At 36.7% G+C, this 25519-nt stretch overlaps 2 protein-coding genes across 2 annotated transcripts; one reads left to right on the top strand and one right to left on the bottom strand.

Moving 5' to 3' along the window:
- Positions 1-11062: 11062 nt before the first annotated feature.
- On the top strand, positions 11063-17120 carry LOC109078757 (ADP-ribosylation factor-like protein 8A). The gene is made up of 7 exons (XM_042711614.1): positions 11063-11314; positions 12451-12531; positions 13504-13577; positions 13662-13755; positions 13863-13930; positions 14018-14088; positions 14449-17120. The coding sequence occupies exons 1-7, from the start codon at positions 11129-11131 to the stop codon at positions 14496-14498; spliced, it is 624 nt and encodes a 207-aa protein (XP_042567548.1). The 5' UTR covers positions 11063-11128; the 3' UTR covers positions 14499-17120.
- A 3084-nt stretch (positions 17121-20204) lies between these two features.
- gpr37l1a (G protein-coupled receptor 37 like 1a) lies at positions 20205-25235 on the bottom strand. The gene is made up of 2 exons (XM_019120383.2): positions 24523-25235; positions 20205-22035 (listed from the first exon to the last, which is right to left on the bottom strand). The coding sequence occupies exons 1-2, from the start codon at positions 25129-25131 to the stop codon at positions 21127-21129; spliced, it is 1518 nt and encodes a 505-aa protein (XP_018975928.2). The 5' UTR covers positions 25132-25235; the 3' UTR covers positions 20205-21126.
- Positions 25236-25519: the final 284 nt, after the last annotated feature.

Raw genomic sequence — 25519 nt, 5'->3', positions numbered from 1 at the left:
TGTTAAATGATATCCAGAGGCTTTAAGTGTCTCACTTGCTTCAGCTGTTGTCATCTGTTGTGTTTAGATAGAGTCCGATGTCGATACGGGGGTCAAACCTGTCGAGCTTCCCGTCTGACCTCTGACCCTTCAGCTGCTGTTTTCTTGTCATATCCAGGCAGATCTGAGGTCAGTTCTTGGCTTTTTACACACTGTTTCTGATCAAATCTGATGAAGGCGTTTAGTTGGTAAATCTATGAAATACTGTGACTCTCTTTGGTAGACACGAGACAAAGAAAACACGCACACATTGAGCTGTTCTCTGATTATTTTGCTAGTAATTCTAAAGCTGATTGTTAATCTGATCAAGAGTAAGTCTGCATTAAACACATTCGGATATTTCTGCCAAAAATTTACAATATATATTCAGAGGTTTGGGGTTAGTAGGATTATTTTAAAGAAATTAATACTTTAATTTAACACATTAAATTTATCAAACGAGACATTTATGATGTGACAAAAGATTTCTATTTCAAATAAACGCTGTTCTTTTGACCTTTCTATTCATCTGTGAATCCTGAAAAATAAAATGTAGTTTCAGTTTTCCACAGTTTCCACAAAAATATTGTGCAGCACAACTGTTTTCAACATTGATAATAATCAGAAATGTTTCTTGAGCAGCAAATCATCATATTAGAATGATTTCTGAAGATCACGTGACACAGAAGACTTGAGTAATGATTCTGAAAATACAGCTGTGCATCACAGAAATAAATTACAGTTTAACAGATATTCACACAGAAAACAGATTTTAAATTATAATAATATTTTACAATATTACTGTTTTTGAGGTAGAAAATCAGAGGTCTTAACTAGTAAATATCAACAAATCATATTATTGACAGTAATCTCGTACCTTGTGAATAGTTTTTGCTAAAAAAAAATCACTTGGGATATTTTTTTTCACATAAGAATCGAACTATTAAGCTTGATGATATCATTAAACAATTAAACGTCATGAAATACTGCTAAAACAAAACTGTGAGAGAAACTCACTTTGGTTTGACCATATGGTAAAAAAAAGCTTTCATGATGTCACTTCCTTAAATATAAGGAAAGAGGGGAAACACCTCAGTAGAAAGTGCGGAACAAAGACAAATGCTTCTGTTTTAGGGGGGAAATGGATGTATCTTGCTGTATTTAGTGGTGATCTGGACTGCTGGGGATTTGGGTGTGTGTTTGTGAATGAGCTTGATGTGATTTGCGTGTGGCATTCCCCCCTTACCACCCGTGTTTCTGGATCAGAGAGTCGCACACAAGTGATTTGCAAATCAAACCTGTTCAGCTGAATGCTCCTGGAGTTTCACAAACATCATTCATGAAGCCCCAGCGTCCCGCGGGCGTGTGAACGATGGCCATTCAGTGTGTGTTTAATGCATCACAAAAGAGTCTCAGACGGGTGGAGGAAGGGTGTCACATCACCATATCGCACAGGAACTGGTGAAACTGCCTGCTAGATCTCAGATGTTTCTCCTAAAATCCCTAAAACAGACCCAAATGAGTCACTTGTCATTATCCAGTAAAAGTATGCAGCTATAAAATGAATGCGGAGCATAGGATCTCAGACTTCTGATTGCAGACAAATCTTAGCCAGTCTGAGACATTATTTTTTTGTGTTTATATTTTATCCATAGTGCAATAACTTTTTTTAAAACAAATAAAAATACAAAACAAGTTTAGTACTAAGTCTCTATGTTTTCTAAGTTTTAGTACTAAGTTTGTAAGTTTTTTTTCTTCTTAGTTTTTGGACTAAGTTTTCTGAGTTTTATTACTATGCTTTCTAAGTTTTAGTACTAAGTTTCTGTTTTTTTTCCCCAAGTCTTCTAAGATTTAGTTCTGTTTTTTCTAAGTTTTAGTCCTAAGTTTCTATGTTTTTCCCCCAAGTTTTCTAAGATTTAGTTTTGTTTTTTTCTAAGTTTTAGTACCAAGTTTCTATGTTTTTTTCCCCAAGTTTTTAAAACTAAGTTTTAGTTCTGTTTTTTCTAAGTTTTAGTACTAAGTTTCTAAGTTTTTATCCCCAAGTTTTCTAAGATTTAGTTCTGTTTTTTCTAAGTTTTAGTACTAAGTTTCTGTTTTTTTTTCTAAGCTTTCTAAGTTTTACTGTTTCTAAGTTTTCCCACCAGTTTTCTAAGTTTTAGTTATGTTTTGTAGTACTAAGTTTCTATTTTTTTCTAAGTTTTAATACTAATTTCTGTTTTAAGATTTAGTTCAGTTTTATCACTTAGTTTCTGTTTTTATCCCCAAGTTTTCTAAGATTTAGTTCTGTTTTTTCTAAGTTTTAGTACCAAGTTTCTATGTTTTTCCCCAAGTTTTCTAAGATTTAGTTCTGTTTTGTAGTACTAAGTTTCTATTTTTTTACTTTTCTAAGTTTATTACTAAGTTTCTGTTTTTCCCCAAGTTTTCTAAGATTTAGTTGTTTTTTCTAAGTTTTAGTACTAAGTTTCTATTTTTTTTTTTCTAAGTTTTAGTACTGTTTCTGTTTTTCCCCAAGTTTTCTAAGATTTAGTTCTGTTTTTTCTAAGTTTTAGTACTAAGTTTCTATTTTTTTATTTTTCTAAATTTTAGTACTAAGTTTCCTAAGTCCCCAAGTTTTCTAAGATTTAGTTCTGTTTTTTCTAAGTTTTAGTACTAAGTTTCTATTTTTTTATTTTTCTAAATTTTAGTACTAAGTTTCTGTTTTTCCCCAAGTTTTCTAAGATTTAGTTGTTTTTTCTAAGTTTTAGTACTAAGTTTCAGTTTTTTCCCCCAAATGTTCTAAGCTTTAGTTCTGTTTTGTAGTACCAAGTTTCTATTTTTTTTCTAAGTTTTTTAAGTTTGAGAACAAAGTTTCTTGTAATTTTTATGTGTGTCTATTTTTGTGGATGTTTTGATGTTAAGACTGATGTTAAATTGATCTTAATTTTCTATCACTATGTGATAGACCATAACGTTTTTAAATCTGAATAGAATTAATTTAATAAAAAACGCTGAACATAAGGACATTTTGTTTTACTAAAAAAACTCCAACCTGTTGATTTGCCATTGAGACTCCAGCAGGATCCACTGCGGAAAGAATTGAGGAAGCAAAACAAACCATGCTGAGGAAAGTGAAGTGGTATGAGCAGATTTAGTTTTGTGAGAGTTTGTAAAGTAATTTAGTCGTGTTGACGTGTTTGGCAGCTGTTTGCCGAAGTCTCACAGTGTCTCATTGTCCTTAAGTTCCCGAGAACCTAAACCAGCAGCTGTCGCTCCACACACACACACATACACCACCCCATATCCTCACACAACTAAAACAAACCCCATCACAATCCAAACAATCCCTCAGCTGGGGCCCAACAGAGCAAGCCAGGACACGTTAACCCTTCATACACACACAGAGTATATATCACACATGAGATCTCAGTAGTTTCTCCTACACAGCAATGAAATCAAATGCAGAACAGATCATGAAGAAAAAGTCCTGAGAAAGACCCTAGTAGTCACCAATGTGTGTTTCAGATGAGATCTCTACAATGTCTGAAACAGGGCTCAGATTTGCTCTAAATACTATAAGTACTAAATAATCAGAAGTCAGAGGTCTCAATTTGAACTAATTTAAGCTGCTCTCCACATCATGTTATTGTTAACTATATGCTTTAATATTTCAGTTTCCACTTATTTTATTTCAGTTAGTTGCCAATGGTACATTTCTAATTTTTGTTTTTTAGTTATTTTGTTTCGTGCTTTTGTTAGTTTTGTTTAAATTCCTATTTAGCTATTTTAGCTAATTTTAGTAATTTTGTTATGTGCTTTTGACATTTTTATTAATTTTTAAAATATTTCTATTTAACTTTAATTTATTTTTATTTCAGTTTTATTAATTCGTTTATATTTTAACCTCAACTTCTAATTATTTCAGTTAGTTGTCAAGGCAACAGTAATTTTATTGTGTACTTTTTTTACACCTCTTATTTTAGCTTTAATAGTTTTAGTTCTGTAACTATTAATAGGCCTACTTCAGTTTATTTCAGTTAGTTAAGGCAATTAATCTAATTTTCTTTTCTCGTTTTTAAAAGTTTTTTCAAGTTTTTAATCAGAATCAGAATCACGTTTATTGCCAAGTTACTGTATGTATACATCTAATATCTAATATTGCTGTATGATATTAGATGTAGACGTCTGTAAAAATGAAATTCAATTATGACAGGAAGAGATCAGCCCAGAATTCAGAGTATTTCCTGTTTCTACCACTTGTTTTTTCAAACACAAAAAGGGCTAAAAGAACCGAATGACTAAACTCACACAGAGTTAGTGTGTACTTTACTTAGGGTTTCACACTAGACAGAATATCACCAAAACACAACAGATAACACACACACACACACACACAGTTCCATAGAACAGATTTTGCAGTAATTCAAGAGTGTATTTGTATTGTCAGCATGTCACCTAAACACACCCCACCCTCATCAGCTCAGATAAGAGAACTCAACACCAGCACACGGGTGTGTGTGTGTGTGTTCTGGTATGATCTTAGTCTGGGTGTGTCCTCGGTTTAACATTCCTCTCCTGTACTCTCTCTCTCACACACACACATACACACACAGAGAGAGAGAGAGAGAGATGTTTCCAGTCTGAGGAGAAACCCCAAAACCGCTGTTTTTCTCCCCCTCTCGTCACTGGCTGATGTCACAGCAGCTCAGCCAATCACAGACTGTTGTCGAGGAAGAACTGAGAACAAGTGTGTGTGTGTGTGTGTGTGTGTGTGTGTGTGTGTGTGTGTGTGTGTGTGTGTGTGTGAACACAATTTCACATTCCGTCTTTGCTGAAAGGAAATGTAAAAAGAGAGAAAAGATGCTTTTAAATATGTCTCAATATTTGTTCTTATTTGTCACAACTGAGGCAAACATTTTTAAATGTAATTATATATATATATATATATATATATATATATATATATATATATATATATATATATATATATATATCCACATGGGTTTTGTTTGGGTAGTTTGTAGTCATTATTAACTTAATGACTAAAACTCTATGGTAGGTCCTCATTTAGTTATGTAAGTATGTGTGTTAGGTGTAGACTCTGTTAGTGTAAACCACAGACTGTGTAAACACATTGTAAAGTTTCGGTACACTTAGTTCAGTGATAATCTGATGAACAAACTAGTTTGAGCTCCGATCACATAGAGAGTAAAGCTGCTGACCTCTGCTGGGCACATTGCAGTACTGCAGGGTTTACTAATAAAACGGGCTTAGGTGAGTAAATAAAATTAATCTTGTAAATTGTAAGACCCGCCACGTTACATGGTTAAATAACGCCAGTCCTGTTATCTCTGATTCAGGCAAAGCGGGAAATTCAAATCAAAAAGAGCGCGCGTCTTCTAACGTCTCTAACGTCTTTTGGTTTTTTACCTCAGCGGAAAATAAGCATCAGAAATGTATTAAGCATTATTAAAGTTTATCTAAAACTACATGTAGCGACACATAATTGTAATATTCCTCAGATTTAATCGCCCAAATGAAACTCAATTTGGATGTGTTATTCTTGTGACAACTGCACGACATAAAATCGCTGTTTTTCCACAAATACAATACAAAACAAACATAATTCCATGATCATAAATAAAAAAAAAAACTATAAATAAACGGACTGCCTAAAAAAAAACAAAAATTACCCCAAAATCTATAGATAAAAATTAATAAAGACTGCCTATAAACGGATTCGTTTTTTCCCCCCGCGTCTATCGTTAATAATTAATAAAAATCACACATTTCACAAAAAAGTTTGAATAAAGCTTATTTATTAACAAATATTTAAAAAATCGTCTTGTTTCGCATCTACTGGCTCAAAGCAGGTTAAAAAAATCGAGACTGCAGAAACTCTTTCTCATACACGCCGAACTTTAAAAGAGTGTTCGTTGTCTCTCTGACTCTGAGGCGTCTGTGATGTTCAGCTGTCACTGATCTGAGGTCAGTCGCGGTTTGAATCGCAGCTGTTGCCATGGTGATCGCCAACTCTAACGTCTCCCGATCTTCTACCTGCATGTACACAACCAGCACAAAAAACAAATAAAATATCACCACAAAATATACAAAAAACAACAATATTAATAATTAATAAGTCCTATAATTGTGACAGTGTAATTTCCAAATTATTGTATGTTAAAACAATATGCGGCGTACTATTTCTGATTGTTTGTGTTGACTTCACAAAAATAGTGATCCATATGAAGCCAAAACCGCCATGTGAAATGATTACTTTAGGTAAAATGTTACATGCAAACACCATCATACTTGAAAGTCCAGACCATCCATCACCACTGATGTATTTTAGTGTTTAGTATTATAATTAGATTAATTAACTGAGTTTTATACCTGTACTGCGATCTGTGTGCCGTTCTCTGTTGCTAGCAGCGCCACCTGCTGTTTGTACAGAGATTCTGCAGCTGGGATATATTGAGCAAATTATGACCGCATCGACGCGCATTCATTTATATTCAGCTGCTAGCTAAGTTGATTTTCCTTCCTAATTCCTACAGTTGCATTGCCTAAAATTAATTATTATTTAAATTGTATTTTGTTGATCATGGTGGTAGCTGGCTTTATTTTATCCTGATTTTAATACAATTGTAGTAATGAAATTAAATAAAATCAATCATTTAGCCATCTGTCTAAACAGAGTAGTAATTTTTTGAATGATAATGAATCAACTTCTCATTATCACAATGCAATATATATATATATATATATAAATTGCAAAGTCATTTTTTTATCATGCTGATATTTGTTGTACTGGCTTAAATTTATTCTGATCAAAACAAAACAAAAAAAATAAAACAATAAAATTAATAAAACTTTAATTATAAGCATTTTTTCTAACATACTGTAATCACATTTAAATATTTTTTTCTAACATAATCACAATGTAATGCAAAAAAAAAAAAAAAAGATTTAGTAATGTAAATTGTAAAGTATTTTTGATCATGGTAGTATTGGTTGTACAGGCTTGTTGATTTTAATAACAATCTTTTTTATTAAAGTAATAAAGTTGGATGGAATAGAAAATAACGACACTTACAAACTACACCACCCAGTACTTCATTTTAGTAGCTGAAGTACAACAAATGCTAAAACTAACATAAAATAAATATAAATTAAAGCTAAATACTAATGTTTCTTTAAAAAATCTAATGAGAAAAGCACTTAACAATAAACTGATTTCAAACGGAATATGCGCAAAGTGTTTAGATTCACAAACCACGGTATTCGGTGAATTTTCGTCAACGAAATCTGCGCGATCCGGAGTTTCAGGTTGACCAACAGAAACCGGTTTGGCTTCAAAGCGATCCTGTGTTTGATGTACAGTGGACATTTTGGCACGAAATTACAACTTCCAAACTAACTAAATATTAATATATATTAGTGATATTTAAATTAGCATTATTATACCTCCTTGTCTTTTATTTTCCGTTACTCTTCAAGTATTATACACATAGAAAAAATAATTATTTATATATTTATAATTATATAACTTTAGAAATAAAGAAGAAAAGAGTATGTTTTGTTTCTCATGTTTAATGCACGCTTCATTATAAGCAGCTTTATTCTGTTGAACTCCTCATTCTTTCAGTCTGATTTTCCATCTGTGTTCACTCCAAACGTGACGAACGCTCTCATAAATCACACACAGCTCACGAACAGCAGCTTTTATTTACTGTAGAAATCACAATCTCCACAAATCTCTGAATCATGTTCGTAAATCACATAATCTGCACTGTGTGATGATGTCAACACCAACGACCTCACCCATAGACAGTAAAAGAAATGGACACAGCGACCCCATTGGAACTCAATTGAGACAAGTGAAGCCCGTTTTTAGCGATTTTTAGAACTTCCGTTTCTGACACGCAGACTCAAACTAAGCTTGATGACGTCAGCAACCTGTCTGACAGATGTAAACCTTCTAGTAGCTGTGCATGCAAACTGCCATCGTTAATCTTGCAGAGACGGCGAGTTTGAGCGGGGAGTTCTTTGGCGTGAGTGAGCAGGAGTAAGTATTCTGATTAATTATTTTTCTATAGTATTTTAAAATGTAACGCCAGTACGCCATATCTCTTGACGTCTCCCCGATTGCCTGCGAGCTTCTCCTCCTGTCTGTACGGTAATTTCTCTACTGTGCGACAGAGAGTCGAGTGGTTATGACGCAATCGTTAGCCTATTTTTACAAAAACTGTTTCTACCGGGGCCATAATGTAACATAGAAGGTAATGGAGCCCTTTATACATTGTCGTGTATCTTTAGAAATAAATAATGGACAAATGGAGTCTTTAAACGCCTCAGATGTAAAGTTATTCGCTGTCAAAGTGACGCAAAAAATGAATGGGAGTCAATGGGATGCTAACGCAAGTGAAGTTCTGCTACAAGATGGCGGCACGCGGCCGACTTCAACTTCCCTTAGAAATTAATCAACAACCTAAACGCCCTCGGCGGTGCGCTGTGTGATGATGTCATCACCGTCGGCCATCTCTGATTGGTGGAGGGTTCGGGATATGACATCATCCGCTGACAGCCCTCATATAAAGTGCTCTGATTGGCTGATGTGCGGCTCACATTTCAGAACTGATATTAGATTCATGACAATAAAACATTTCCCACACATTCAAAAAAAGTGTCATCAACGTAAAAAAAAAAAAATAATAATAATCTAATGTGTTTACCTTCTGGAAAATTATTTTGTTCTCATTACCGTAATAACAATAAAAAAACCTTGCTAATTAAAAAAATAAAAACTAAATACCAATAACAACAAAAATCATAATTTTTTTTTTTTTTTTATACGTAATATGGATGAGTATTTTAAACAAAAAAATTCTAGTTCTCATAACCATAATACAGAAAAACGAAATATTATATAATATATAGTTCTCATTAATGTCATACAAAAATATTGAAAAATATTTGGTATCATAATATTATGATTTATCATAAATATTCTGAACAAAAAAATTCTCATTATCATTACTGTAATACAGAAAAAATAACTCTCGTTCTCATTACCATAATCAATATATATATATATTATTTTATTTACACCTATTTTCATTAGCAGTACACTATTTTTTTGTTTTCTGTTGTCAGCAATACTACCACAAAAATAAAATAATTCATTAAATTTATATATTAACATTAAAGTAAAAAAAAATTGCTAAAACACATTTCTTGAAACCTTCACCCATATAATTAGTTGGATTAAGTAATGAGAATTTTTTGCATACTGTAACGAGATTGATTATTATTATTATTATTATTCTGCATCTCAGTAATTTTTGGGTGAAATCCTAAAATAGGTTTGATTTTCATTCAACAAAAGAGAGTTTCTCTGCGGTGAAATATGAGTAAAGGTGTTCCCGAGCATGAAGACCAGATGTCTTCTGGTGCATCTGTGTGTGTGTGTGTGTGAGAGAGAGAGAGAGAGTGTGTGTGTGTGTGTGTGTGGGAGAGAGAGAGAGAGTGTGTGTGTGTGTGTGAGAGAGAGAGAGAGTGAGAGTGTGTGTGTGTGTGAGAGAGAGAGAGAGAGAGAGAGCGAGAGAGAGAGTGTGTGTGAGTTGTGTGTGTGTGTGATTCACTCTCTCTCTCTCACACACACACACAAACACTATAACACTCTATCACTCAAACCAACACTAGATTTCTACAAGATTCAAATTATAAATTCATATTATAACACACACACACACACATCCACTATCGGTCAAAAGTTTGTGATCAGTGAGACTTGTAATGTTTTAAAGAAGTGTCTTCTGCTCATCAAGGCTGCGTTTAAAGTAATATTGCGAAATGTTATTAGAATATAAAATAATGGTTTCTATTTTAATATTCGTTAAAATATGATTTATTGTGATGCGCAGCTGTATTTTCAGCATCATTCCTCCAGTATAAAGTGTCACATGATCTTCAGAAATCATTCTAATATGCTGATTTATTATTATAATTATTAACAGTTGTGCTGCCAAATATTGTTTTGGAAACTGTGATACTTTTTTCAGGATTCTTTGATAAAAAAAAAAAAAAAAAAAGAACAGCATTCATTCAAAATATAAATCTTTGCGATCACTTCTCATCAATTTAACACATCCCTGCTGAATAAAAGTTTTAATTTCTTTCAGAAAAAAGAAAGAATAAAAAAAATGTACTTTAAACTGTAGAGTATATTGTTAGAAAAGATTTATATTTTAAATAAATGCTCTTCTTTTGAACCTGCCTGAGGCGCGCGCGTGACTCATCTGCGCGTTCACAAGCGCAGATTCGACACGTTCATCGCGATAACAGTAATTTATCACCGATATGTTTATTCATTTTAATTAGATGGTTGATTAAATAAATACTTACGGTGTTTTTTTATATATAGTTTATTCGCTCCAATATGTAGTTGGTAGTTTGTGCATAACAACAAGCGAAAGTGCCGTTTATAATGATCAAATAACCTGACCAAATATTAACTCAGAAGAGCAGATTTTATCAGACTGCACAAAAATCTTCTATTTTGGCTCCGATACATAACATATCTTTTATTTGTACATGTACACATCACTTCATAAATGTTAACAATAATTTATACTTGATTTGCTATAAACGCTATTTTGTATATTTTGTATATTTCAATGACAATACATTAAAAAAAATAAAACTAAATTATTGAATATATTTCAACTAAATATGTAATGCAGAACTGATTTTCTTTTTATTATTATTTGGGAGAGATTTTCATGGATAAGAAATAAGTGCCTTATATTTATTTAAAAATAAACATTGGAATTATTACAAATGTTACATGTTAAAAAATTCACACCATTCATTTTATAATTTAATTTAGTTACCAAAGGTTACATTTATAGATTTTATCATGCTTTATTTATATACTAGACACATAAAACAAGGGAAAAAAACAAACATCACACCTTGTAAACCGTCACATACAAAATTCAATATTTGCGTTATGATCTAATAGAAGACAAACAAGCGGTGACGTCACCGGCGTGCGTCCAGCAGGGGGCGCGTGGCGCCGCGAGTCCCGCATTGTTTAGATCAGCTGCGCGTGGATGTGAAACCCCACCCAATGAGGAAGAACGCTCCGCGAGCAGCAGCAGCAGACCCGCACCGCGACAGCAGACCCCGAGCCATGATCGCGCTATTCAACAAGCTGCTGGACTGGTTCAAGGCGCTCTTCTGGAAGGAGGAGATGGAGCTGACGCTGGTCGGCCTGCAGTACTCGGGGAAAACCACCTTCGTCAACGTGATCGCGGTAATCAAGCCTTTCCTGCCTTCGCTTTATTACAGGCCTCGCTCGAGTAACGGGTCGCGTGACCGACGCCGCGCCGCTGATTACAGAGAGATCGGACGCGATTCAGCAGCGTCAGGTCAGATCCGGAATCATCAGAAACAGTGTATCAGATCAGAAACAATGTGTCCGATTCAGCGTTACTAGATACTATGTATCATACAGAACGCTCAGATCAGACACAATGTATCAGAGTTTAGAGATGGATCAGATACAGTATCAGACTCAAAACAGAAGATACAACAACAACAGACACAATGTGTCAGATTCTGCAGCGTTAGGGCAGTTAATACACAAATCTTACAACATCATTAGATACAATGAATCGCATACAGAATATCAGACACATCGTGTCATATAATGCACTGTAACAACAAATCAGACAACATTAAACACAATGTAGAAGATACAGCAGTATAATGTGTCAGACTCAGCATCATTAGATCAGATACTAGATTATTAGATATAATGTCACGTACAGCATCATCAGATCAGATACTATGTATCATATATATTTAATTAGGTACAATGATTCAGATCGGACACAATGGATCAGATCCGTCACCATCAGACACAAACTGTCATTTATTCATTTAGCCGACACAATGTACCACATACAGTATCATCACAGATACAGCATTGTTAGATTTAATGCATCAGATAGGATATAGCAGATCTATCAGACACCAAGTATCATTAGCTTCAGCTTTATTACATTCGTTCCTTTAGCTGACACATTCTTTATCAGACGTAATGTATCAAATACAGTATCATCGGATCAGACACAGTGTCTCAGATTGAGTCGGACTGGTGGGGAGGTCCTGTCCAGCATCTGTCAATCCAAAACCCAGTTTCTCAGCCAATCAGCATCTGGCATTCTGTCCAATCATGTGGTCTGCTTGAGCAGTGTTTGAGTATTCAACACACACACTTGCTCAGGAGGTTCATCGGTGCATAAATTGAGGTGTTTAGCAGCAGTAAGTCACATCAGCACCTGCTGTGGAGCCGCAGGGATGTTTGGTCTGTGATGAAGCAGATCTCAATCACATCAGATGTAAACTGTGTTAAAACTCTCTGTCTGTCTGTCTGTTGTCCTGCAGTCGGGTCAGTTCAGCGAGGACATGATCCCTACGGTCGGCTTCAACATGCGCAAGATCACCAAGGGAAACGTCACCATCAAGGTCAGGAGATCTCTGTGTGATTCAGAGCGTCTCTGATGACACTGCAGAGCCAAACAAACATTTTAAACATTATAAACTAAATGTTCCTTTAGTTTATGAGAAGCATAAGTTTATCAATAACTATAAACATTTGAACCTACATTAGCCAGCTCCTCCCGAGTGAGAGCTTCGGGTCAGCTGAATCGGCAACCCTCTTATGCATTTAAAAATATTACAAAAGTAATCTTTAAAAAAATAAATCTAAATTATTTTGTATTTAAGTTTCATTTTTATTTAGTGGCCGTTGCTAGAAAATAACAAAATCACATCAGTTTAACATTGTAATGAGACGTTTCAAAATGCAAAAAAAAAAATATATATATTATTATTTATTAATTACTTACCCATTAAAATTCAATCATAAAGTGCATAAAATTAAAAAATATATATCTTTTATTCATTTAAAAATATAAGTTGTCTAAAAAAAAGTATATATTTTTATTTAATTTTCAGGTTTATTCAGTAGCTATTGCTAGAAAATAGTGAAATCACATCAGTGTTTAAAATTGCAATCAAAAAATTAAAAAAGTTGCAAATTTCATATAAAATAAATAGTAAAATAAAACACTGCTTTTTCTGCAACCCTCTTACCCATTAAAATTAAAAACTTAAAATGCATGAAATTAAAAAATATAAAAATTTATACATTTATTTTAAAATTTTTGTTTAAAAATACAAGTTATCTTTAAATAATATTTAAATTAATTTCAATTTAGTAGTTATTGCTAGAAAATCTCGTCATTGTTTTAATTAAAAAATACATAATTCCATTAATATAATTGTGCAATAATAAGATTTTCATAAATGTAAAAGATTTTAAATGTATTTATTTCCTACTGTTTTCCAATTTTCAAATATTTAATGGCTTTTATTTCTACTGATTTCCATGTGTTTTTCACTGTAAATGACTGACGGTGTGTGTGTTTGCTGTAGTTGTGGGACATCGGCGGTCAGCCGCGCTTCAGGAGCATGTGGGAGCGATACTGTCGCGGCGTCAGCGCTATCGTGTGAGTTTAGTCATCGTTTCAGCTATGTCACGTAAGTGCCGTTATGATGTCATCCCTTCATAACAGATCGTGTGTGTCATTCAGGTACATGGTTGATGCGGCCGATCCGGAGAAGATCGAGGCGTCAAAGAACGAACTGCACAACTTGTTAGACAAACCCCAGCTGCAGGGAATCCCAGTGAGTCTGTTTCTGCTTCATCTGCTGTCGTTCATGTATTTAGATCATATTTTATAGATTTGTCTCTGTGTGGATATTTGATCATAAAAGTGTCCGTCTTTCCTCAGGTTCTGGTTTTGGGCAATAAGCGAGATCTTCCCGGAGCTCTGGATGAGAAGGAGCTCATCGAGAGAATGTGAGTTCATCTGTAACGGTTCATAACTAAATCCAAAGTCTGGTTCTGATCTGATGACTGAAAACGCTTGTTAAATCTGATCTACAGGAACCTGTCGGCCATCCAGGACAGAGAGATCTGCTGTTACTCCATCTCCTGCAAGGAGAAGGACAACATTGGTAAGACTTTAATGATACTAATGTTAGTTTTACACTATATATAGATCAATCGGATTAAACAGTGTGTTTATTTAACACTTCTTTTCAATGTTTATGTTTTTAATGCTCTATATTACACTCTTTCTTCAGCGTTTTTCGTTTTCTAGCTCTTCGCACCGTCTCACAGTCATAAAAGCCTCTAAATATCATCAATAATATCCAATTTAACAGGCTTTCTGTGTTACTGTACCTTTAAGACGTCTCTTAAAATGTCTTTGAGCTCTGTGATTGGCTGACTTTTGTGTGTTGTGTTGCTGGATACTGAATAAATGCAAGTGTGGGCGTGAGATATGTTAATGAGCTTGTGGTCATGTGTTCCAGACATCACACTACAGTGGCTGATCCAGCACTCGCGGACCCGGCGGAGCTGAGGAGGCGGAGCCGGCGTCTGATTGGAGGAACCGCATCATGTGATCAACTGTATTTTAGGCGCTCTTGATTTCTTTCTAAACAAACAAGCATCCGCCCCTCCCTCTGCTCTTATAAACTAATCACATCATTTACATCATTGCTTTTTTACGGTTTGTCATGAAGTCACATGACACGTTCCATGCTTCAGGGCGTTTGCGCCGGCATCTTATTTTAACGTTTTTCCAAGATTGTGAGAACATTCCAGATGCTCTCTGATCGTTCACTGGGAGATTCCGTTGATTTACACTGTTGCTTTGCGTTTCGCAAGATGTTAAATCTTACTATCATTAGCCTGCTAGCGTGACCCGGTGCTGGCGTTGTTTCTACAAACATGACATCATCCCGTGGGCATCAAGGTCACATGGTTTGTGTTACTATTGTAGCATTACGAAATCTTTTTATCTGAAAGCACATGAACCATTCTGAAGAGTTTAATGTGTCCAAATGATGGTTTTATACGTTTTTTTTTTCTTTTTTGGGGTGACTACAGCGTTGTATCGTTGATGTCGTTGGGTTGTCACGGCAACCACGTTGTTTTGTTTTTAGGAACGTCAGTCTGCGAGCGCGTGCAGAGCAACATCAGTGTTTTATTTGATTCTCGACGGGATGCAATACAGTATCAGACGATAAATGTTGATCTGTGTCTTTCGGACCCGCAGATCGTTGCGCTAATAAAAACAGCGGAGATGCCGCAAATGTTGTGCGAATCTCCTGCTGAAGTCCAGTGTTGTTTCTGAACGCCATTCCTATCGGGGACAGACGAAGATCTTGTGATTTGTCTCGCTTTGATTATTTCATTTACAGCCTTTTTCGTTTTTGTCGCACGTGTGGACGTTTTTGGCTTAAATCATAACGGCTTATAAACGCGTCAGTAGATTATACATATGTAAATTGACATATTTTGGTTGTTTTTGGCATGTTTTTACTCATGTTTTTTCACAGTGTTTTTCAACTGGATTATGTAAATAGCAACTTGAACCAAATGAGATCTCCCTCCTGAGCATTACAGTGTTTGTCTTATTGTGATTAGCATCCTATGATAATAACAACAATAATAATAAAGAAGACCCCACTCATATCACATCAATCTGAACAAACAGATTGTGTGTGTGTGTGTGTGTGTGTGTGTGTGTGTGTGTGTGTGTGTGTGAGAGAGAGAGAGAGAGAGAGAGTCTAAGCGATGGTGTTTGTGTGCACGGATGCCATAATGTAGACTAGAGTAATATTTACTTTATAAATGCCGAAGGTTTATTCTGTTGATTTTTCGCAATTGCTTATCACTTTATATTAATCTTTAATTAATTAAGTTCATCGTCTACACAAGAGTGAACGACGCAATGTGACAAAATGGCGATAATCAACACTGCTGCACTGGTTACGAAGTCATGTTACAAAGTCGACTTTGATGTTACAAAGTTTGTGTTACGACACTGGTTACAATAATCACCATAGTTACGAAAGTTATTTTTACTACAATTTACTACAAGTGCTGCAAACAGCTTTGTTGACAATAGCAGTCATTACGAAGCCAACTTTTAGTTGTGTACAAAGTTGTGCACTTGCGACATAGACAGCATTAGTATAATGAAGCCGACGTAACAAAGCGGGTTTTGACAGTAATTTGCGAAAAGTCAAACTATTGGGTTACATTCATACTTTAAGTTTGTAAATGGCATTGTCAAAATCAACTTCATAACAGTCATTTATGAAGTTAACCTAATGAAGTCGACTTTGTTGATCATACCCAAGTCTTTTTCGAAGTTAACCTAGTTGCGCACAACTTGCGCAAGTTGCGTTGAAGCTGATTTGCAAAAGTTAAGCTAACCAAGTCAACTTTGTTGATTTTATTGACATCTTTTACGAAGTTATACTAATGAAGTCATTTTTGTAAATTACTTCGATAGCTAAGTTGATTCCAACTGTTACGTGACTTTGTTAGGTTCGTAAATTACTTTGTCAAAGTCAACTTACGAAGTCATCTTCAACTTCATTAATGAAGTGTGCAGTGTGAAGCACTTTATGGATTATGACGGTGAGATTGTTGCTTTGTTGTGTTGTGTTACTTGATTCGCCATTGATCGCAGAACGTTTGTTCTTCTGCTGCTCTCTTTGGAGATCATGTTCACTCCTTCATCATGGACATGATCTCATGGGCTCTCGTCATCTTCTGTATGTGTGTTGATTCAGTTATTTTTTTATGTCTAATTACATGTGGCCATAATGTTTCTTTTGATATATTTTAATTGTTTGTAGAAGTGTCGCTCTTTTGTTTGCTGGGGAATCATTTGATCCCCCCCCCCCTGCATGACTCATTATGGGATGGAGCTGGTTGCCGTAGTTACAGTATAATCAGCGTGTGATTGGACCGAGCTCGATGATGCCCCCCCTCCCCCCTTTATATGGATCAGACAGTAACTTTTTAAAGCAGTCACATAACAGGTGTTTCTGTACCAGACTCGATCAGTTGAGTTGTTCGTTTGGAATCTTTCTATTCTCTCGTACTCGCGGTGATAACTGTACATGTTGTTCTTGTTATTTGCAGATTATTTAAAAATGAAATTAAATGATTTCCCTCTCAGAAACACGGTTTCTTCTTTCTTTAATGAGGATGTAGTTTTGATTTAAGGTCTAATTCAGTGATACTGGACAAATATGTACTTCATGAGATTCATTTTCAAAGAGTTTAATTTGGTGCTTTTGATTTAAATGTGATTTGAAAAGTAGCATTCAGAATAGCATACTATCATACTATATTTCTGTAGAATGTGCTGTCCACAATGTTTAACTTTTTTGTACTTGCAGAACCCTAAATGATATACAAGTATGCGGTATCCCACAATGCAATGTGCTCAACCTACCTTAAAAATATATATTATGTAGTACAATTATATACTGTGAGCTTCAGCTTCTCCAGCAGAGGTCAGTAGAGACATACAAATATTTCTCTGATTAATTATTAATCAGATTAAATCTCTTCAGCAGTTTTTTTCTCTTTTAAGATTATGCTAACTAAGTGTTTACTGATTTAACGTGGAAAAATAATAATTATTAAACAGTAATAGATGTTAAGTAAATATTTGTCCCAAAATAAATGATCATGTTAATTGATTTCATACTGAAATTGCACAATCTCAGAGATCAGAACCCCCAGCAACCGCATAGAAACCGTCACAGCGGCGGCTTTCGCGCTCTTTTTATTCAAACGTACACAAACGCTCCCGCGCTCTGTTGGTTTTAGCGAGTTAACCGGGTTCATGTGCGGTCTGTCTGAGCACATTCATCCCGTCAGACCCCTCACTGCTGTTGGTTTTGGACCGGTTTTAGCCTCTGAATCTGTTATTCAGCCGGTAGGATGTGAGAAGGCAAGAGGTCAGTGTTGTCACGGAGACGGTGACAGCACGCGCTGACGAGCCCGGATGTCCAGCGGAGCCCGCGGTCTTCCTGCTCCCGCGGACGGACGTCGAGCCCCGCGGCGCTGCTGACGGTCGGTTCACTGTATCCACTCCTACATCACTCCCACCTCCACCCCACTCCAACCTAAAAAAAAAAACAGCGTAACAAAACAAACAACACAAAAAAACACACAACAAACACACAAACAAAATAAAACTAAAACAAACACACACACACACACACACACACACACACACACACACACACACACAGAACTCTTGAATGAATATATAATGAACACACACTGGCTCTGAGGAGACTTTCGCACAACTTATTTACTTACTCTACAGTACTGTGGTTTCTCTTAAACATTAAATACGTTTTTGGAATACTACACTAATATGAATAAGATAAAAAATCATCTTAATAACTAAATATTTCTTATATAAAGCCATTTCATCTGGGGACAGCTTCATTACGAAACGATTCATAAATAATGCTTTTTTGGTATTATTGTTTTATTTAAAGACATATGGGTTATGGAAGCCCGTTTCCGCCACTGATTAAAAAAAATCAAAAAGGTAATTGCGACTTTTTCTCTCACAATTATGACTTTTTTCTCAGAATTAAGTGATACAAACTTGCAATTGCGAGACAAAGTCGCAATTCTTAGAAGTCTTTTTTTCTCCCCTCAAATTTGGACTTTAGAACTCGCAATTGCGCAACTGAGTTTATATCTCACATTTTTGAGTTTTGTTGAGTTTTTATCTCGCAATACTGGAAATTGTGATTTTTTTTCCCTCATCAGATGAGTTTTTATCTCGCAATACTGACTTTATAACACGCAATTACAAGTTAAGTCAGAATTTTGAGATATAAACTCGCAATTCTGAGAACATAGTCTTTCTCCCCTCGCAATTGGACTTTATAACTCGCAATTGCGAATTTATATCTCACAATTCTGAGATATAAACTCACAAAGAAAAAAAAATCTTTGTGATTTTGTGCAAGAAAAAAATCTGTGAAAAAAAGTCAGAATTGTGAGATAAAAAGTTGTTATTCAGTGGCGGAAATGGGCTTCCATAATGGGTAGTGTTTGAGTTAGTTTGTAGTTGTAATTTACATAATTAGTTATGTAGATTACACGTTTGACAGCATGTATTTTCATTTGGTGCTAAAAGGTTAACCTGGTGCTAAAGTCACGTTAGCCTTAGGGGATCACCATAGCAACAGTACAGCGCTCGAGCGCTTTCGTTAATATCATTGAACGGCAGATATACCAATCCATAATTGTGTGAGTTAACGGTTTAGAGACAAAACTGTCCACAAAAGTGAGTTAAATGTAACAAAAACCCCTTTTGTTGACATCATTTGGAAAATCAGTCAATGAGTAATATTTAAAAAAATATGTGTAGTGTTTTGAGTTTGTAGTCATAACTTTTTATAATTAGCTGATGTAACCTAATTTGATTACAGGTTTATCAGAGCGTGTATTTTCACTTCACCAATATTTGTATTATTTACTCTAGAAAAGGAAAACAGAGGTCACCATAGCAATTTACATGTAATACTATTTGAACATTTAATAATTTGACATTGTGCATAATTTCACCACAAGGGGCGCTGTTGTGGAGATCGTTCCTTCTGAGGCCAGTTTCCACTTTCAGCTCAGATCATCTTTCTGATCAAGTTTTGAAAACCTGAATATCATCTTGTTTAAAAGCACTTTTAAGGAAATTCCATCACCCTTCGTGTTCTCAGGTTTGTTACCACAGGACAAACTTCAAAAGATTGTGCTCCAAGTATCAGCTTGAAACTTCTTACACACTCTTGACCTCATTCATGACAGCACAGAGCGTTTAATCCACCCCAGATTACTTGTTACCCTATTCTTCCCACAGAACAGCTGAACTGCCCCTCCGTGTTACCCACATCAACGCGAGGGTCCCGTCTCCATGACAACCGGCGATCCCAGAGAATGTCGCGTCTGTTTCTGGTCCGCCGCTGTTTGGAGTCTGAATGCCGAAGCTGGCGTGTGACAGTCGCGTAGCAACCGCTCAGGGGCCGCTATTGATATTCAGCGCGGGGGCCGCGGCTCGGGAACAATACGGGCCTTATGGGCCCCCACGACTCCTCCTGAGAATCTACTGTAGGAGGAAAATCACTTCAGAGACAGCAGTTCAACTGTGTGTCCAATTCTTTCACACAGACGGGTCACATAAGTACAAATCCTTTAAGCGTTTATGTGTGAGTCAAACAGAGTTTATACGGAGTTTGCGACATATTCAAACTCTTTTATTGGCTGCAACCAAGTACAAAAAAAGTAATACAAAAGATTCAATGCTAACAATATGTTCAACTATATCAGGTTCATTTTGCTATTATAATCATTACTGTCTAACGTGTTAAAGTTGCAAAGTTTTTTCAATATTTCCCATAGTTCATAGAGTCGTTTGTCTCTGCTGAGAGTTTGTAAATGGGCACAAGTCATTTAATTCCAGCAGAGAATCAGACAGTCTTTGATATGTGAGACAGACTTAATAAAATACAACATTTCTTCTTTAAAACTTATAAAGATTGATCTGAAAAGGCCATACTTTCATTTTTAAACACTGACAATTTAAAGATGAAAATTAATTAAGTGCATGAAAATACAAAGTTTTCAAGTTTGCCGCAACTGTCCATCCAGCAGTACAAAGTTTATGGATAAACAAAATATTAGTTGTTAATTCCAATGAAGTACAATAAAGTTCACAATTTCTTTGTATTTCTGTAGTGTAGAAGTGATGGATCTGTAAAGAAATAGACTTACAGACTGAAATACAGCAACTAATCGAGGATTGTAAGTCACTAAATGTGTTCAAGAAAAAAACAAGACTGATTGGACGTAGATAAAGAAACAGGAAATTGCGTTTCTGCGTTTAACTCTCCTCATCCAGCGTTGGGTGACGGCATGATGATTCTATAGCTTATAACATTTTAATTTCATCATATTTTCAATTTAATAAAATATTGTGATAATTAATAAACACATTTTTTGTGTTCTGCACACAAAATAAAGTTATATAGGTTTGGAACATTTAAATGGCAATGGAATTATAATTTTTGTGTGAACTGTCCCTTTAAGAGTGTTGGCGATGGACGATATTTCATTCACAGCTTTTATAAACGGACACTGATTCCAACGTTCCGAGATTAACACGGCGTTCCGATGATCAGCTCGGCTGGACCATCCTTCACTTTATCGAAGAACACCGCGGGCGACGTTCCCGATACGATCTTCAGCTTCTCCTCCTGGACAGGCGAGGACAGGGACGAGGAGACGGCCGTGGCGTTGGTGGACGAAGACGTGGACGACGACGAAGGATCCGGCAGACACTCATCGCAACAGCAGCAGCAGCAGTCCATGAACGCCTGTCCGAGAGAGCGACACATGCAGAGCAACAGGACGGGTGTCGCTGCCGCCCGCACGAACAACAGGAACTGGCCAATCAGAGCGAGCAGCGCCTTTGTGGCCACGCCCACCTCCACGCCTGCGTAGGCCAGAACGATGTTCCAGGCGTTTTCCGGCAAACTGCATATGGCGTAAATGGACGCCAAGCCCACCACTGTACGGGTCAGCTGACCCTCTCGCCGCTGCTTCTTCGGAGACGATAGAGACGCGGAGGACGATGAAGATGACGTGGAGGATGGACGCGCAGCTTTGCTCTTGGCGTTCTCGCCTGTGACGTGTCGCGTGAGCAACTGACACGCGCCGGTGAACAACAGCGGCAGGCAGAAGAAACATCCGAAGGTCCACCACATTCTGGCCTGATGGTACGTCAGCACCAGCGAGTACAGAGTCTCCGGCAGTGTCACGGATGGCTGCTGACTGCACGAGTCCACCGGCAGACCCGTCCGCGGAGACACCTCCTGCTGCAGCTGCCACATCAGCAGCTCCGGAGCGGCCAGAACCAGAGATCCCACCCAGATCACAGACAGCTTGGCCAGGATGGACTGACAGGACTCCACCTGCTGCGGCCGCGGCTGAACGCTGGTCACCGCGTGGAAGCGGTCGATGCTGAGCGCACATAGAGTGAACGTGGTCACGCCGAGAGATGTCACCTAAAAAAAGACGTCAATAAACACACGTCAGCAACATACAGACTGACACTAATCACATGACCTGCAGTTAACTATGTAAAAGTTTTTTTTGGACACTTTTTTAAAACTATACATACAATAATGATACCACATTTTATTAAAACTATACATGTTTTAGACATTTACAATGATGATACCATGTTTTATGGACATATACAATGGTAAAAACCATTTTTTATATATATTTACCATGGTGATACCATATTTTTTGGATCTCTACTATGCTGACATGTTTTTTAGACATTTACCATGGTGATACCACTCATTTTTGGATGTCTATTATGGTGATGCCATGTTTTTGAACATGTATAATGGTAAAACAACATTTTTAGGGACATTTATCATGGTTATACCATGTTTTTTGGAAATCTACATCTACAGTACTATGGTCATACCATGGTTTTTGAACAGTGGTCATAGCATATTTTGGACATATACCATGGCAAAGCCATGTTTTTTGGACATGTACAATGGTCATACCACATTTTTTGGGACATCTATTCTGCTGATACCATGTTTTTGGACATGCACCATGGTAAAACCATTATTTTGGATACCATGATTATGTTTTTTGAACATATACAATGGCGATACTCTGTTTTTTGGACACATATCATGGTAAAACCACATTTTTTGAACATATACTATGGAAGCACCATGGTATTCTTTGAAATACATTAGAAAACCATCTAAGTACCATGGTATATGAATATGCTATGGTATATATATGGAAGTACCACAATTTTACCATCTTATGCCATCACTAGCCAGTAAGTGTGATATAGGCTAAATAAGGGTTAACGTTCCCAAGTGACTGTGTATATTACACAGGTTGATTTAATTTGCATCTCATCTAGTGTGTTAATTTACTGCCATATAATAGAATGTTTTAGTACACATAAGTGGGTCAACAGACATGCAAACACCCTCCTCAGACAATCCTGCCCTTGAAACACACTCTAAACACTCATTCAGAACGCTAATGAGCCCAATTAGTGCCGCTAATTACCCGGATATCTCATTTACATGACAATGGGGAAAGCTGGTGCTGTAAAGAGGAGGCTGGAAAATTAACTCCAGAAACGACGGTTAGTTACAGTTTTATGTTTTAAGGATGAATAAAAGAGAAAATTAATGTGTCTGCACATTTACAAAAAAAAAAAGTACTGTGGTATTAGCATGTTCTTTGGACGTCGCACCATAGAAATCTGGTTTTTGATAAAAAACTTTATTCCTTAAAGGAGCAGATGAATTTTATTTATTTATTTTTATTTTTTGTTAAGATGCCCAGCTAACGTTCTTCAATAACATTCTCAAAATGTTAGCACAAAAACATCTACCCAGCTAACAAAAAGAACGTTTTGCTAACGTTCCTGTTAAGTTATAAAAACATCATTTCTGAAGGTTCTCCATGTGTTCATAACGTCCAGTTTTTTAAATGTTCTAAAAAGTTTTTTTGTTGGCTATTCAAACGTCAAGGGAAAATTACATTTTAACATTTATGGAAACGTTAGTTTTTCCGAAAGTTCATTAACAAGTAGTAACATTTAAAAACCGTATACAAACATCCAACTAATATATGTTTTGTTATATTTTTTTTTTTCTGAAAAATTTTGGTTGGATGTTCACCTGACATTTTTAAATGTTACTAGAACGTTCACGTAAAGTAACGTTCTCACAATGTTTGCAAAATGGAATGCAATGTTCCCTTACATTTGAATAACCATTAATTATTTTTTAACATTTAAAACCTACAAGTTCTGAATATTCCGAGAACATCCCTGATAGCACACGTACATCTCAGAGACCTCTGTTTAATGTCCCATTTACATCTGCAAGACGTATTTTTTATAGTGTTTTCTCATCTGCGATACGTCTATCAGATGTCAAATAGACGTTTAGAAGATGTCTTTAAGATGTTTATGATTTAAAACTGACATCTTAAAGACGTCTGTCAGATGTTTGTACACAGCAGATGCTTTCCAGATCTTTAACAGACGTCTTGCAGACATACTTGTCCTATCTGGGATTCTGAAGTAATTTTTTTTTTTTATGTAACGGGAACATTAACAAAACGTTCTTAGAACATATTTTTCTTAGCCTGGTACATAGATACCCACACAACACACGTCTGCAAGAGGTCTGTTAAAGATCTGGAAAGCATCTGCTGTGTACAAACATCTGATAGATGTCTCTAAGATGTCAGTTTTACATCATAAACATCTTAAAGACATCTTCTAAACGTCTGTTTGACATCTGATAGGACACGTCCTGTAGATGTATTGCAGATGAGCAAACACTCTAAAAAATACGTCTTGTAGACGTCAAACAGACGTCTCTGAGATGTATGTTTGCTGTCAGGGTAGATGTGTTTATATTCGATATATGAACAGACTGCCTGATTGGTTGCCTAATTAACTGAGTGATTGCTGATTTGATTGGTCACACCTCCACGTATGGCACTATCCTGCAGGACAGGTCTCCCATCAGTCGTCTCTTGGTCAGCTCGTTGAAGATGACCACCGGCAGACAGAAGAACAGGACCATGAAGTCCCAGAAGGCCAGGCTGGCCAGCGCGCAGTTCCACGTGCTCTTCAGGTAATAGTTGTGCGACACGATGCACATGAGCGCCAGGTTCCCCACGATGCCCACTGAGAACACGATGAGCGCGAGCAGCATGACGGCGTACGCGCTGTACGACTCCTCCGTGAGCGGGTGCAGCGGGTTGTGGACGCGCAAGGAGCCGTTGAACGCTCGCGGCGTGGTGAAGAACGCGTCCGGGTCGGGATGCGGTCGCGGGTGTCGGTGCGCGTTCCGGTCGCGCTGCTTGTGTTTGGACCCGCGCGTTACTCTCGGCGCGCGCGCATCTTCATCAGCATCAGCATCCTCATCCCCGCGGTGCGCTGCGGAGGGGTTCAGCTCCAGCCACGAGGCTGATGATGATGATGATGATGATGATGAAGACTCTATCAGGCTCATCTTCATCTCCGCCGCGCGTTTATCCGCCTGAACTGAGCCGGCAAACACAATCAGAGCGAATAAAGCGCTCAGCATCATCGCGAGGCTCTGCTGAACGGATCCGGTGATGGAGATGTGCTGCGGATGAGCGGGAGCTCCAGTCTGACCGCCTCAACAAGTTCTGCACCTCTAGTTTCTCATCAAACTCTTGAAGAACGCCAGAATAAATCCTGCCGCCTTGTGGACGATAAACGACACTGTCCACTTACTGAGAAGCGGAAGGCTTTTGGAAATGTTGCCATGGTGACACTAAAGCGTTCCACATAATTGCACATATTTTCTCAATTTTAAGTCATATGGAAATTGTGTGTTGATGAAACGCGGCACAAATAATAAAAAAAAAATCTTGTTTGAGCTTTTTCGTCAAGTTGAAGTCATCGTTATAGTTGTGGTGTGATCTTCACTATTATTTTCTATTTTCTAACAA

This window comes from Cyprinus carpio, chromosome A22, assembly GCF_018340385.1.
Source record: "Cyprinus carpio isolate SPL01 chromosome A22, ASM1834038v1, whole genome shotgun sequence".
Taxonomy (NCBI): Eukaryota; Metazoa; Chordata; class Actinopteri; order Cypriniformes; family Cyprinidae; genus Cyprinus; species Cyprinus carpio.
The sequence above is the reverse complement of the archived record's forward strand: the minus strand, read 5'-3'. Positions and strand labels throughout refer to the sequence as shown.

Coding starts and splice junctions, on each gene's coding strand:
- LOC109078757 (XM_042711614.1), top strand. CDS start 11,129: ATGAGGAAGAACGCTCCGCGAGCAGCAGCAGCAGACCCGCACCGCGAC. Junction 13,578..13,661: donor CGCGGCGTCAGCGCTATCGT/GTGAGTTTAGTC, acceptor TGTGTCATTCAG/GTACATGGTTGATGCGGCCG. Junction 14,089..14,448: donor CAAGGAGAAGGACAACATTG/GTAAGACTTTAA, acceptor CATGTGTTCCAG/ACATCACACTACAGTGGCTG.
- gpr37l1a (XM_019120383.2), bottom strand. CDS start 25,131: ATGATGCTGAGCGCTTTATTCGCTCTGATTGTGTTTGCCGGCTCAGTT. Junction 22,036..24,522: donor GGATAGTGCCATACGTGGAG/GTGTGACCAATC, acceptor GTCTTTTTTTAG/GTGACATCTCTCGGCGTGAC.